This window comes from Podarcis melisellensis (genome assembly GCF_964234715.1).
Source record: "Podarcis melisellensis genome assembly, chromosome: 15".
NCBI classification, from domain to species: domain Eukaryota; kingdom Metazoa; phylum Chordata; class Lepidosauria; order Squamata; family Lacertidae; genus Podarcis; species Podarcis melisellensis.
The window spans coordinates 37,437,407-37,452,780 of NC_138532.1; the positions used below are offsets into that span (position 1 = coordinate 37,437,407).

General features: G+C 42.7%; 1 protein-coding gene across 34 annotated transcripts in view; it reads left to right on the top strand.

Moving 5' to 3' along the window:
• MSI2 (musashi RNA binding protein 2) overlaps positions 1 to 15,374 on the top strand; it is a 446,839-nt gene that overhangs the window by 423,861 nt on the left and 7,604 nt on the right. For 15 of the 34 annotated variants that reach the window (XM_081890469.1, XM_081890477.1, XM_081890499.1 and 12 more), the window contains 2 exons: positions 312 to 488; positions 13,054 to 13,262. The exons of 3 other annotated variants lie outside the window; for them this stretch is intronic. In XM_081890469.1, the coding sequence (XP_081746595.1) occupies positions 312 to 488; positions 13,054 to 13,262 (386 nt within the window). The remainder of the gene's footprint in view (positions 1 to 311; positions 489 to 13,053; positions 13,263 to 15,374) is intronic. 16 more of the 34 variants (XM_081890470.1, XM_081890474.1, XM_081890476.1 and 13 more) reach the window with 3 other exon arrangements.

Genomic DNA, 15,374 nt, shown 5'->3' on the forward strand with positions numbered 1-15,374 from the left:
GGGGCTCTGTGTTTCCATACTTCTGTTCTTGTCCCTGTTTTGGAAAAGAATATATAGTGGTGGGTTTATGTTTTTTTGTTTTTTTACAAAATCCAGGCTCAATGCCTCTGAACCTATGAGTCTGAGTAAGGACCCTGGAGCGTGTATGATCAAGCTGTGGTCCACTTGCTCCTCAAAATCCTACATACATATATATTTTTGCTCTTGTTTCCGTGATTTGTAACTGTAAAATAATAATAATAAAGTACAATTTAATATTGAAAATAAGAACCAATCCAGTATCCACAATGATAGAGTCACTGTATCTCCAGGGATCCCCGATTACGGTTTCTATTCTCCGCCCGGTGACCAACGGGCTCAATTATCCTACGCGGACTATGGTTCCATGGGGCCTCGGGTGGCTCAGATGCTTCGTAGCGAGCACCCTGCTTCAGCGAGTAACTCCCCCCTTCACCACCTTCCCAGCCCGGATCAATTTAAAAGCCCAGGTTTGTATAGAATTTCATTCATTTGGGGAAGCAAAAGAAAAGAAAAATGGCAATAGCATCACATATTTAACGATGCACAGAAAGAGATCTGCATGCTATGTATGCCACTTAATGGTTGGCAATCAAACTTCACTCCATCCTTTTACTCAGTTCTAGAGTTTTTGTCGACTTTGCTTCAGTTGTGAAGGGCACAGTTTTCTTTTAGGGGCTGTTCCAGATCTGATCAAATGTCAATCAAAACCTTTTGTAGACTCATGACAGCAGAGAGTGAAGTAGCTCATTAGATGTGCAGGGCAATCTTATTCATGTCTACTTCAAAGTAAGTCTTGAGCTTAAAAAGTGCATTCCCTCTTAAGATGGGCGTGAATCAAAATTTAGCTGTATTCTTTAAAGATTAAATAAAGGACCCTAATAATTTGTGTTGATTTTTTCAAGATTCTTCTTAACCCCAGAGATTTTGATGCAAAAGGTTTCAAACTGCATATTCTGTTGAAAGTTATTATTAGCTAGGTATTTGACCTGAAAGAGATGCTTAGAATAAGGTGTGTGTGCTTGTGCATGAATGATACTTCATCCTCCTGAGAATCTTTTACTTTGCTTCTTCCAGAAATTTGTTTCTGACATTTGATGAGCTCTTTCATTAGCAATCTGATCCTAAATACCTCTTCAGTGCACCTATCTTATGCTGCATAAGCTTCATGCAGTTTATCATTTCAACTGAACTGGGAACTATTGTTAGATTTAACTGTGGTTTCTCCAAACAATCCAAGATCAAATTGTGTTTTCTGATCCTGACTTGTTTGGATAAAACCATTGTTGAAATTAAATGAAAATCCTGGTTTGGATGAAACAATAAACCGTGGTTAGTTGAAAATGCTTTTGATTTTTTCTTTGTGGCTATAACAGGAAGAGCAGACCAAGTCAGGCTCACTAAATTACAACTTAGTGTTATGTCCAAACCTGGTCATTGTTTTCTACAAGGATTCCACAAATGTATCTATGACTTAGATTTTTAGCATATTCTTTCTTGAAACAGACAGTCTTCTCAGGGCCCCTTCACACCTGTTTTTGAATTATCACCAAATGCAGATTCGCAAATTCTGCATTCCACCTAGAATGAACTCTCGCAATGAAACCTTGGTTTACATTATGTGTTGAAAGAGTTCCTACTGGTCTTAATGTTTAAATAAGAGGAGGAATGTCTTGCTGTTGCTCATAGGCATGTGGTGGCTTCTAAATATATACTTACATAGAGTTCACCACTTGAATGAGTCAGCCATCATCTCTCCCCTCCCCACCTTGGAAAATCCTACGTAACTAGTTGGCCTAAATACCTGTACATGGGGTTGATTTTTTGACAGTCTTGTAAAATTGCTGAAGTGCTTTTGCCTTGAAAATAGGAAGCCATCATTTCCTCCTCACTTTGTGAATCCACCTCAGTATAATGCGCCATATGCTAAGGCAGATGTCATAATGAATCATGGCTGCAAATTCCTCCCCATTTTATCAAAGAGAGTTTATCTTTCAGTGGTGACCTTTCTTGTCCAGAACTGGAGTAATTTGTGTGCAGGCTTTGTGTTAACATGCCAGTTCATAGGACAAAGTGCCTGATAAGCCAGCCTTAGCTCTCACTTGTCAGCAGTGCCAGCAGAATCATGCTCTGGGCTTTTGCCACACAAGCACTCCTTAATGCAGCCTTCCCCAACCTGGTGCCCTCCATATGTTTTTGACTACAGCTCCCATCAGCCCCAGTCAGCACAGTCATGGGGCCTGTGGCTGATCAAAGCTGTAGTCAAAAACATATGGAGGGCACCAAATTGGGGGAGGTGCTTTAAGATTTCACCATTTGGGCTCCTCACCTTGCTTCCAAATCATGCAGTAAGCAGAATAGTAGATTCCCCTTTGTCTCAGGAGAGAAAGTCCTGTTTCCCATTTGCATATGTTAATTCATCAAATCATGAATTAAAAATTGACCAGCATTGAGGCGCACCTAAAACTGTTTTAGATACAATACTGGAAGGTGCTACTGGAAGGAATTTTTTTTTGTTTAGATACAATAGTTTAAAATCAGCAAGTAGGAACACTCAAGCCAGGATCAAAACAAATGGTGGAACTAATTTGCCTGGTATTTTGGATAGCTCAGTTGATTAGCGTTTGGTACTGATAATGCCAAGGTCACAGTTTGATCCCCATACAGGAAAGTTGCATATTCCTGCTTTGAAGGGGGTCGGACTATATGATCCCCAGAGTCCTTTCCAACTCTGCAATTCTGTGATTCTAAGTGAGCATGCAAAAGTGTTTTGAACAGTGAGGGGGCTCTGAGGATCATTGCATTACAGCCAGAATGTACATGCAGGTAGCCTTTTATGTTTAAAGGTATTTAATTGCATTATGTCCTGGTGAGCCATCAGGCAGAATTCTGGCTGTATTCTTTTCATTATATCACCACAAATCACCTTATCCTGCAGATTAATAAAAACTCACTTTTTGGATTAAAAACACACATATGCTCAGGCCCCGCTGTCAGAACGCTCTATATCTGAAATCTCAGTTATCTGAATACAACAAATTATATCCAAACCTTACTACACAAATGGCTAATTCAGATACCGGAATAGCCAAAGTTTGCCCACTTCCTTACTCATTTGAGTTTTGCTGGTCCACAACAGCCATTTTCAGTGGAAACCACAGAGGAAGGGTGAGATATCAGACAAATCAGAAAGCAGGAAAGATTGGACAAATCAGTTATTCCTTCTTTGGCTTTTGTTGATTGGCTGCAGGCAGAAAGCATGAAGGGAGAAAGCATGCATTAGACATGTTCCCACAGGAAATAATGGATATGATCATCTCGTTTTGTGAATACAATATATTTTGTGAATACAATATATTTTCTGGGAATGAATCCTGTTCGGAAGGCGAGACCTGTGTGTACATGTAACATTGCACATTGTTTTACCGAAGAGATGCTACAGAAATAATGCTTAAAATCTATAGGTTGGAATATATAGGTTTAGGGTACAGAAGTGTGTGAATTTTTAACACGTATATTGAAACAGTTATGTCCCTAATGAAGTTTGGAAATGAAATCCTCAGAGAATGAGGATGCTGAATATGAAGGAGATGAGATCCAGCAGAGAAAAGCAGGGGGGATTTATATTAAATGCCACATTCTGTAGCAAGGACCTTTTTAAAAATGTTTTTTAAATGTTTGGTGTTATATTATGTTTTTATATGTGTTGGAAGCTGCCCAGAGTGGCTGGGGGAACCCAGCCAGATGGGCAGGGTATAAATAACAACAGTAGTAGCATGAGCCCCCTCCCTCCCCAGCCAGATTTGATACTGCAGTGAGCCATCACAATCCACAGCAACATGTGGCACCTTCAGTGTGCTGTGGGAAGAGTAACGTCACATGTCTCAGTCCCACCTAACTTCCTCCTGTCTCAGAAGAAAAGAAAAGGAGGGATTAGAACTTGGACTCAATATGCACCTGGTGAGGAAGAACAGAGTGAGTTTTCTTGGTGCCAGTGCTTTACTTCTAGAAAAAAGGTGTCAGTAGTACTGCGTAGCCTTGAGGACTCCCAGAAGAAAAGTGCTTGTCTTGGCATCAGTGCTGCCTTCTGTACTCCAAAGCTCTCCCCCACTGAGCTCTTTTACTTATTTGCCCTTTGGGTGATAATTTTCCCGTTTTTGAAAACCAGGGCTCAGTGTGTTGTAATGTTGGATAAAGACTGGGGACTCAGGTTCCACTTGCCCCCAACTGAGCCATGGGCCTCACTGGGTGACATTAGGCCAGTCACCACCTCAGGCTAAGCTGCCTTACAGGGGTGGAAATGAGACAGGATGATATATGCCACCTCCAGCTCCTTGGAGAAAACATGAGTTACAGATATTTTTATAGATACATAAAAAAGAGCTCACAGTAAAAAAGATGGAGCAGGGGTGTCACAGCGTTCCTTTACTGACAGTCTCCTGAGCACCTTTTAGTCCTCCCTGAAATAATAGGGTAGTCACCAGCTCATCCAGAATCATTTCATTCAGCCTGCTGAATGTTTTGCTAGCTTGCTTAAACAAACCTGTTAAGTGAGTGGTCTCTCTTTTCCCTGCGATGTGGAAGGTGGTATCTTAGATTTCTACAAGCTAAATCTCTTGCCATTTCTCAGGGCTACTCTGCCTGCTATTTGTTTTAGGTGTAGATCAAAAAACGTAATGTGCAAGTGAAGCAAACACATGTACTATTCAGGTACGGCGATTGGCTGTGGTCTGTAGTTAAAAGCTCACAGTGCCGGACTCAGGTTTGTCTTGGTTTAATGTGCCAAATGGCCTTAAATGATTCTGGGAATAGTTCTCTCTTTATGGCAGTCCCAATATTTACCAGCCCACCCCCCCCCCACCAATCTTCTTTTCTCTGGGTTCAGCAAAAAAGCTATCCCTTCAGTTTCTCCCCTTCACTTACATCTGAAAACATTCCATTTCTGCTTTGATCCTCTCAATCCTATTTCCTCCCACCTCTTGTTTTGAATTATGGTAGCCCAACTGGACAAAATTGGTCATCGGAGACTCGATCAGCGTGATGCTGTTGTTTTCCATTGCTTGGATACATCGCTGTCTCTAATGTGCCCCCCAAGGGGCTGCGTTTTAGGTTGTAGGGCTTTTTCCCCTAGTTTGCTTTTGAACAATGCATTATTGCTGACTCACACTCATCTTGTTCTCTCTATTAAGCAGCCGGAGGAACTGAGTCTGCGACGTGAAGTGCATGATTGCGAGTCCATGTCATTATTTTTAGCTCCTAATTGAATGTGAACTTGCTGGACCTCTGTGTGTAATCTAGGTTAATGGGCACACAATGTGGCATTAGAGCTTCCCACACTCATTCCTGTTTGTGGCCCAGTTCTGTTTTCTGAAGCGGAAGGTGGGAAACAGACTTTTACTACTTTATTAGTTTCTCACCAGAGACTCATTTGGGAGCTGCAGGCTGGCGTTGACAGGAAGGTTAGATCCACTGTCCAATAAACCTGGAGATTACAGCTGCTTTTACCACTATATTCCCCCTCCCATTGCAGTCATCAACCTGCATGACCCCAATTTAAAAAGAGCCCAAAATAGTAATCCATCACTTTTTGTTTGTGCATTTTTGTTTTTACTTGTTTCAAAAATATTGCTTTGCCCTGTACTTCATAAAACTTCATGACCGCGAAATGGAATTGACTTATTCCATAGCTTTTCAGTGCAGAGATCATGTTTTCATCTCAAGTTGAATGGCAAGGATGTTACCGCTCAAATTGCTCATTTGCACAAGATACTGGGCAACCTGAAAATTAAGAGGATGAAGAGAAAGCATTGTGCAATGGCCATCCATCCGTAGAAAAGTATTCCTTTTTATTCTTTCCTGCCTCCCACCCCAGACTGCTCACTACAGCATCTTCTGCCCAGCATTGAAAATAGAACCCATAAGCTAAACTCATAAGGGTCAACTTTAGGGATGGAATTTTCTGAAAATCACAGTGTTGATTATCGACACACTTTTTTTTCTCATTCCAGCCTCAGTCCTGAAGGGAAGCAACTTATTTTTTACTGGTTCTGCTTAAACTACAGATAATTGCCACATATTATATGCATAATTATATGTATAACATTAAACACATATGAATACATTCCAGTTTTCCCAAGATAACAGATGCATACAACAAGGCATGAATTAAAAAAAAATGTATCTAGTTTTATATGTTTCATATTTATAAAATCACACTAGCAAAGCATCAACTTGCTTTTCCATCCTCCCTCCCGTTCCTTTTAACTCATGTGATGCCTTTTTTCAGATTGTGAGATGCTTTTTGTAAGCTGCTCAGAGCCTTTTTGGTTAAAGGGCTGAATATAAATACAAAATATATAAATGCTGTGTAAATGAATAATGTAGTGGCAAGAGGAAACCAATCCCTGGCTCCAGAACTGGGGAGCCAACACCAGATCTAAGGCCAGTCTGGCAAGGGTGTCCTCCTCAGGCAGGGAGTTGTTTGGAGATCCCCCAGACAGTGTTAGTGAAGACAAAGTACAAAAAGAAGTCTTTGCCCACCACCACTCAGGGAAAAAAGAGATGTCTGTTTAAAGAAACATGGTCTTCTCAGTCCAAAACTAGCTCTCCCTTCAAGTTGCACACCTAGAGACCCCAAGCCCAGATAGCCACAGCCCTCAAAACATCAACCCAAGCCTGGACCCTGACATCTGGCAAGAATCTTCCAGGGGTAGAAGCAGTGTGAGAAGGCTGCACACTGGAATTCCAAGTGATCCCAAGGGACACGTTTGTGCAGATCCAGTCCTCAAAGAACCCCACCAGACACCCAAAGACTCCAGGCAGTCAGCCTCTTCAGATCAAGACCATTGCACCCATTTCTCACAGGGATTCTCTTTCGCATCTCTCTTTGTGCCGCTGCCTCCCCCCCTCGGCCTGGTTTCAAAACTCCTTAATTTTATTTTCAGTGTTCTTCTGAACAAAACAGCAGCAGGTTCCCACTTTTTGTTGTCCAGTCTAAATAAGAAAGTTTGAGCTAAAAAATTACACCCTGCAAGTTATACATACTCTCTGGCACTTCAAATAGGTTTTTAAGCTTTTAGATTTGGCGTGTTCTCTGATTTTCCCATCACCTCCCATGCTTATTTAAGATTTGTTTCTGAAATACATTATCAGATGACTACTCCCTTCCTTTTTGATACTTCACGTCTAACTTGCAGTATTTTTTAAGTCTTACAAGGATGCTTGTATTGGAAAAGTATATTACAGCAATATATTCTGATTAAAAGCCAGTCTCTGCAAGGTGCTTTTTCTCTGTGGCAGTTCCAAGACCTGTCTTCTCTAATGTGTTGGGTCTACTGCAGACTGCCAGCTCTGTAACAGCTTTTCCAAATGCTCCTCTGAAGTTTTTGCAACTCGCTGTTTTGTAGGTCATGAACAAAAAAGGAGCCGAGACATCTTCTACTCCTCTAGTGTATTTGCAAGATAATGTCCCAGTGGGCGTGCTTTTTATGCTTTGCATTTCTCCTGTAGTCAATTCTGCGATCACAGCGAACTATCAAAATGATGTTCAAACAATGGGAAATTACCCTTGACTTTGTATAGTCAACAGTCTTTGTTCAGACTTCACAAGCAAATCCTGAATGTACAAACAGTATCATTCATATGTGTGTGTGTGTGTTTAACAACTGTGAAAAGATACATTTCAATATGTTCTGGTGAATTCAGTTGGTTGGTTGCAAGGCTACTTGGAGGGGGCAAGTGTCCCTGAAGGTGTGGGGGCACTGCGGGGGCTTGCTCCTGTTCCCTAAGCTCCTGCAGTCTAAAACAATTAGGCCCAAAATTGTTGGGCAGAACACTGAGAAAAAGTCCCCAACCTCTGGAATCTGATAAGTTTGTTCACACTTTCTTGCAAATTGTCTGTTTTGCAGTTGTTGTTCCCATTAAGAAGGACATTTCCCCCTATCAATATCTTCCATAATTCCCCTGGCAGAGTGAGCTTACTTGGCTCTTTCCACTAGCACAGCAGAGACCAGTTAAATGTGCTCCCTAGGTATGAGTGCAGACAGTGGGTGTCATTTTGGAGAAGGAAAAAATACTGCTCCAAGCAACTTGGCCTTGTGTGCAGTTGTACATCCTCTACTGGTGTGCAATCAGTTGAGGCTAAACTGTTGACATGGCCCTGTGGGCTTGGTGCACTGTATTCAGGCCCACCCTGGAGATGGGTGGGTGATGCAACACCCCCTTTCCCCCGAGTAGTGTTGAATGTTTGACTGATCAGAAAAGATTTGGTTAACTGTCACATAACAGTCAAGAATTTTCAAAGCATTAACTTTTATGATGACAACAAACGCTATAATCATTAGATCACTGTTATAGGGAAACAAGGCTATTATTATTATTATCATCATCATCATCATCATCATCATTATTATTATTATTAAAATCTAATTTTGTTAGGATACCTGGCAAGGCATTTATAAATGCTAACAATTCACAGGTCCTAAAATCTTTTGGTCCCAGGCAGGATTCCTATGAACTTTAGGAAGCTTCTGAGAGTAGAAACAGAGATCTCATTTTTGGATTCCCCCTACCTGCTGTGGAAACTCTGCACTACCAATATGGCAGCTCAGACATCAGTAGGGCTGAGAAGGTGTAGACCTGGGGAAGGCTTGGATCTAAAGCCTTCCCAGTCCTCTGACACCCCAAACTGAAGATTAAACCCCAACAATGGAATCAATGATAGGGGAATAATTTAAATCAGAGGTTGTCAACCTTTTTGTGTCCATGGCTCCCTTAACCAACTACATTCTTTCTGTGGCACAACATTAGGCTGAGGAACCCAGTTATATCACCCCCTGCCTGCAGAGTTGGCAGCCTCTCACCCTTTTTCGAACACCCTTCCTCGTGGAGGGTTCCCTCAGCCTCCTCTCCTCTCCCCTCTCTACCTGGGAGTCCTCTGAGCAGCTGCTGCTGCCGCCCCCGGTCTCTGAGCCGCCCCCCACCCCAAAGAGAGGGGCCTCCAAGAGGCACCATTGAGACCTGCAGAGTTTATAGTCAGGGCTGCTGCAATAAACAGTTGTGCAAGCCTTTGGGAGGCAGAAACGTAAGAGGGCACCTCTAACCATCACTCAAGGCACCCCAGGGAGCCACAGCACCCTGGTTGAAAATCAGTGATTTAAACAAATGTTTAAAACCCTAGCCAAGGACATAGGCGAGCAAGAGTGAACCTGCACCCTCATTCAACAACCTGTTGGGCTTTTGCCAGCAGGGAAGGAATGAGGGTGCAGGTTCACTCCCACCCTCCAATTCTGGGATACAATCCAAATAGAATACCAAGGCTGAAATCCTAAAACTGGGGAGGGGAGAGTGGTGGGCATCAGAGGCGGGAGGGAAGGAAAGAGGGATGCAGGCCTGTGTTGCCCGTGGCACCTCTAACCATCACTCAAGGCACCCCAGGGAGCCACAGCACCCTGGTTGAAAATCACTGATTCTATTTTTGTATTCTATTTGGATTGTATCCCAGAATTGGAGGGTGGGCCTGCAGTTGCAAAACTGCATGAAAATGAAAACAGAAAGAAAGCAAAGTACAGTACAGTACAGTAAAAAAGCCAAAGCTTCCTTTTTAAATGCAATAGTGCTAGGTAAGCAGTGTTCCCTCCAACAGCAGCTGTTTTCTTCTTTTCCTCCACCATCATCATTATGGAATCTTAACCACTATAGGCAAAGGGAGCAAGAAGCCCTTGTTCCTATCGTTGCTAAGAAAGGAAGCATCATAAAATAAAGCAGGCATTCCTGGAATATTTATTCAAGCAGTTGAGACAAAAACAGTCCTTGAAACTTCCTACTTCACAATACTTTTACAGTATTGGACCACCATTAAATAATAGGTGGTCAGGCTGCCAAATCTGACAGATCAGTTGACTGGTGTGTCAATCCTCCCTCAGCGCTTTGGGCCTCCACAGACAGGTTCACTTATACCTGAGTAGAGATGGAGGGGCTTGTCTTTTATCTACTGAGAATGTTTTGTGTGTTTAGCTTTGCATCCGTTTTTCAGAAATGCACTCATTTTGGTATCTAGCCATGAATCCTGAGCCAGCAGGAAACACACACAAAAGGGAGCAATGGAGATAACCGTCGGCAACCAGGAACACAGTTAGAAGAGGTCAGGGAGCCATCTTGCTCAAGGCAGGACCATCTCTTCCATCAGTTTCCTCCTCCCAAACACATGGCAGCTCCTTTGGTGCACAATCCTGAGACAACTAAAAATTATTATATCCCTTCAAGTTCCCTGTGCTTCTTTGTAAGCACATTGAAATAAGGAGATCCCTTTGCTATCTGGGCAGCTCCCCAGCAAGGGCCTCTACATCAGAGGCGGATTTAGTGCAGTGTGAGCATTGCAGCTGCACAAGGCATGCAAGCCAAGGAGGGCGCCATTTCAAAGCCAGGCAAGTGCTTGGCCAGCTTCAGGAAAGAGGTAGGAGGGCTCTGGCAGGGTCCTAGCGTCCTCCTTCCCAAAGCCAGGCAAGCGCTTACTGGGCTTTGGGAAGGTAGGAGCACTCTGGGACCTTGCCAGAGCCCTCTTACCTCCTTCCCCAAGCCCAGCATAAGTCGGCACCGCGAAGGCTGTAAGGAAGGCATCCACTGGCCTCGCACAGGGCGTCCTATTACCAAGGCCTGCCCATGTCTGCATGGTGGCCATTTTGAGCTTCCCTTGGATGCACCCATCCTGCCAGGACTCCTCACCTTACCGGGACAGCCAGCTCCGGCTCACACTAAGGCTGCCTCCATCTGGCGTGATTTAAAGCCACTTCCATGTGGAGGCTCTGCATCACTCACTTCAGAAGCCTAAGCATTTATTTGCCTGGGTAACGGAGGCTTTCTGGTGAGCTGTCAGCAAGGCCTGTATCCACTTTACTGAACTGGAAAAGAAAAGTCTGCTCTAGCAAGTTAATAAAGGGCCTCTGAATATCTCAGCTGGATGTTTTTCTCCATGAGTGAGAACGCCAAATGTTAGCTTGACATTTAATCTTTAATATTTTTTTAAGTACGTTGTTTTGCCATTTCAGTCCAGCACAATGCAGTTACTTTCCTAGATCTTTCTCCCCAGCCTCAGTGCTGATTTTGGTCACCTGTCCCCCTGCCAAACACTAGGGATACTGCTTCATGCATTCTCTCCATGCACACAGACCCCATTTTAGCTCTGCCAGGTTAATACTTATAATATTTTGCTATGGGAGGGGCTGCACATTTACAGATGGCCTTTATTTTAGGACTTTGCAGATCTGTGTTGCTCAAGATGTACCAGATTTGTTTTTCAATTTATCTATTTTTTAAGTATGGGTGTTCGTTAGAGGTGGAAAGATTCCCTTTTGGTGTGTGAGGCTTTGGGGAAAGCCCCTCTTTTCCAGGAAATGTTGTGGAGTTTTCTGTAAATAGACAAACAGCTGTTTTCCTCAAAAGTGTGGAATCTAGCAAGATGCAGAAAGAAAACTAATGTGAAATGCCCAGGGGCATATTACTCCCAGATAGTTTTTTTCTCCCAGCTTGGGAAAGGGGAGGCAGGATTCTCAACTATACCTCCAGGCAACATGGCATTTTGACCTCTGGGGAAACTTACAAGCTTGCATCTTTGGTGGGCTGAAAGATTCAAAGCTAAGGTAAAGGCTTTGCAACCTCCCATTTCACTCTGCCTAGATGTATAGAGGGAACGGTGCTCTGTAGTTTGTTGTCAGAGAGGGCAGGCCCTGTGTCTTTTTGCTATTTAATCCTGTTTCTTTCTCTTTTTTTCTTTAAAAGCATTTTTCAGATACTTCCACCAATTATTTGACATATCAAACATCTCTAGACAATGCAAATAGACCAATAACAGCAAAGGTTTATTTAATAACAGCGTTCCTGGAACATCATTTTCTAGGTTTGCATTATAGTCAGAGCTATTTGAGAGCATCTTGTTCAGTTTAATTAAGCAATAGATTTTAAAAGGTCAAGAATGATCAGCTCAAGAAACAGCACTGCTTGCCTTGATATAGTCATGAAGGCAGGTGGATGGTCTCAAAGCATAAAGCTGGCAGTTCTCTCTCTTTGTAGCATACGACTTATGGTTGGGTCTTCCTCCTCCTCCTCCACTAAATCTGCTAATTTCACTTTTTCTACCAAATAGTTGACAAAAAGAGATGCATCGTGCTTTCAGCTAAAGGAGCTGACTTCCCTATTACTATTTACATTTTTTCCCTCCCTCCTTCCCTCTCCGGAAATAATTAAGATTATAGGGTTGTTTCTGCTTCTAGCTACTCATTTCTTTGTGCATTCCGGTAGTGCCCAAATAATAGTTTTGTAGATGGAGACAGACACTCATTATTAGGGGAGGAGGAAAGGGAAACCAACCCTCCTCTGGTACCTAAAACACCCCAAATGTTCCATTGCATATCATTTGTTTGTTTGTTTGTTTGTTTGTTTGTTTGTTTGTTTGTTTGTTTTAAAGAAAAGCATTTCAAACCTCCCAATCTTCATGTACCTTGAGAGCTAAAAAGTGGGTGGGTGGACAGGACATATATTTCATCTCAAAGTTTTCAGTGGATCCAAAAAACGGTTTTCTTTCTTTGCTTATCAACATTTAATATCAATATTAACACAATGTGTAGTCTAAAACTAGTTCCTTTGTAGTTTGCATGGGATGTGAATGCTGTCTCGACGTGCCCAGATCTAGAAAACTCGTTTTACTACTGCATGAGCATCAAATCAGACGTTGAAAAATATATATTTTTGTGATAATTTGGTGAAACTGAGCACCTACCGTCTCTGGTTGCAGTAGTGTGTTGAATGGTTTTGTTTTTTTCCTTCTCTCTTTATACATATTTCTATATATTTGGAGCTCCAAGCTTCTTAGTAGTATGGGCTGACTATTATTGAGTACTTGCTCTCCTATCGCATGGCCTTGGTTAAGTGTTAGAAGTTGGACCTAGGCTGTTTTCTTTTCTTTTTTTAGTGTTTGGCTTTGTAATAACTGTGCATGCTCGGCTTCTGGCCTCATACCCAGCTTTATTCTCTGCACACCAGTCTTGAATAGCTACAGTGCTCAACCGAATTTTGGCGCACCCGCTTCCCCGGCAGGCTCCAACCCAGCCCGGCCCGGAGGATTCCCAGGGGCGAACAGCCCGGGTCCCGTTGCAGACCTCTACGGTACAGCCAGTCAAGACTCCGGTGTTGGTAACTACATAAGTGCTGCCAGTCCCCAGCCTGGCTCCGGCTTTGGGCATGGAATTGCTGTAAGTAGTCCTCTTTGTTTCCCCGTTCCTCCTTCTAGCGTGTCCTGGGCTCTGAAATGAGCAGAGTTAGCTGCCAACGAGTGCAATCCCTCCCACCGCTGTCAGGGTAGGCTCCTGTTATAGAAGCTACTACACTTTCTAAATAGGCCTTCAAAGCCACACAAAGCCAGGACTCCTGCTTGTCACGTGTATTAGAAGCTAAATTGAATCTATTTGTGTGCCCCGGCATCCTCTATGGATTCCATATATCTGAAGCTTCACTTTCTTTTGATTGTTAACAGCAAACCGTTACACTTCCCTTGCAAGGTACAATAAGACTTCATTCAGCCAGACCACATATTCAGATCTTTTGCCAGATACTGGACTTGCATTGTGCTCCGTTATTCCAGATAAACGTCAGCTGCTGAGAGGTGTCCATTTGACAGAAGTTGCACTGTGTATTTATTTCTGTAAAGGGGGGGGCAGAGATTTCCTCTGATCCATCAACCTGCACAGCACACCAAGTGTCTTTTTTAATTTTAGCAATGTGTGTGCGCTTCTGTTTAAGGAAACCTGCTAAGTTTTTTCATAGCAATCTTACCCAGGTGAGAGATCTCACTTTAGTGCTCCCACTCAAGCAGCTGAAAGATAACAAATGCCACAATCCTACAAAAACAGGAGTGCTTAATTTCCAAATGTGTGCTTAAGTTTTTTTCTGGCTATAAGCCACCCCCCCCCACCCCCACAAAAATGCTTACATGAGCTAATTTTGAGATCCTAAAGTACAGGTAGATCTCCACTTACATGTTACATTCCGGCTATTGTGCATATAAGGGAAATTGCACAAAGGCAGAACGATCCCCGGAACAGCTCTTCACAACCATCCCTCCCTGTCTAAAGTCGTCACTGAGTGGGCCTTGGCCCCCCCCAACCCACTTTGCTTATTGGGCTCTGGAAGGCCCTGGAGGGCTCCCGTGAGATCTCACAGGAGCCATTGCATAACCTTAGATGGCCTTCCTGGGGGTTTCCCCTGATCTCCCACCCCTCCTTATTTTAATTTTTTTTCTGTGATCTGTGTAATGCTGGAATCACGTATGTAAAATCAGTGTAAGATGAGATCTATCTGTACTCCTCCAAGCAACTACCATATCCCAAAAGGTATAAAGGTTGATAACTCTGCTCACGCTCCCAAGAGTCTGGGAGCAGCTCCTTGCACCCTAACCCTTTGTCAAAAGTAGATGTATGAATATGCATAGGAGCAATTTGCAGGAACACTCCTATAACCTTAAAACAGGAAGCAAGGAATGGCCTGTATCACTTTTTTTAAATTTTAGCTGGGCTAGAAATGAACTACTGATATAATAACATTTAGCATGGAAAGTTGCCTTGCTCTGCACCTTACCAGCTACCCAGGAGTGAATGGATTCACATCACCAGAACAGGGGCTTCTTGCTGTGCCATTATTTCGTATTCAGTTTTAAGATCTAATCCGTTTTTGGAAGGTGGGAAAAAAGGTTGTATAGTGTGTGGGTGGAGGAATGGTTATGTGAATCCAATTTATAAAGAACTGAAGTTGTTGCTTTAAATCTGTTCATCTGCAAAAATGTTAGCAAGTTTTTAACGTATTTTTTTTCTCAAGCGAATACAAGATGTTTTAGTATTAATGTGGTGTGATTATTGATTTGGAAGCGGAAAATTACTAATTTTCGAGTGGAAATTTTGCTCAACAAATTTGCATGCAAGTCCCCCCATCTCAATTCTACTGTGTTCAATTGTGTGTGTTAGCATGAATGTCTGACGCTGTTTAGTGGCCAGCTAACCAAATTATTTTAAGCCAAACGGATTATTCCTGTCCATTTTCTTGTATCTGGAGCTATATCCTAATTAACCCAAAGTGCAGACAAAGTTCCAAAAGTGTTTTACTGCGTTAAAAAAGTTAACACCCGGACATGTATGGTTTTTGTTTTAATTCCATTCCCCTTGTAATGTCAGCTGGGTAACTTGCAAAATCCCATTGGATCAGCTGTACAGTGAAAGACAGATTATTATTCTGTTAAGACCTACATCAATCTAAACTGCCATCTATCGCCACTTTGCAACACCCCTCATTTCCATTTTTCGCCTAAAGAAAGA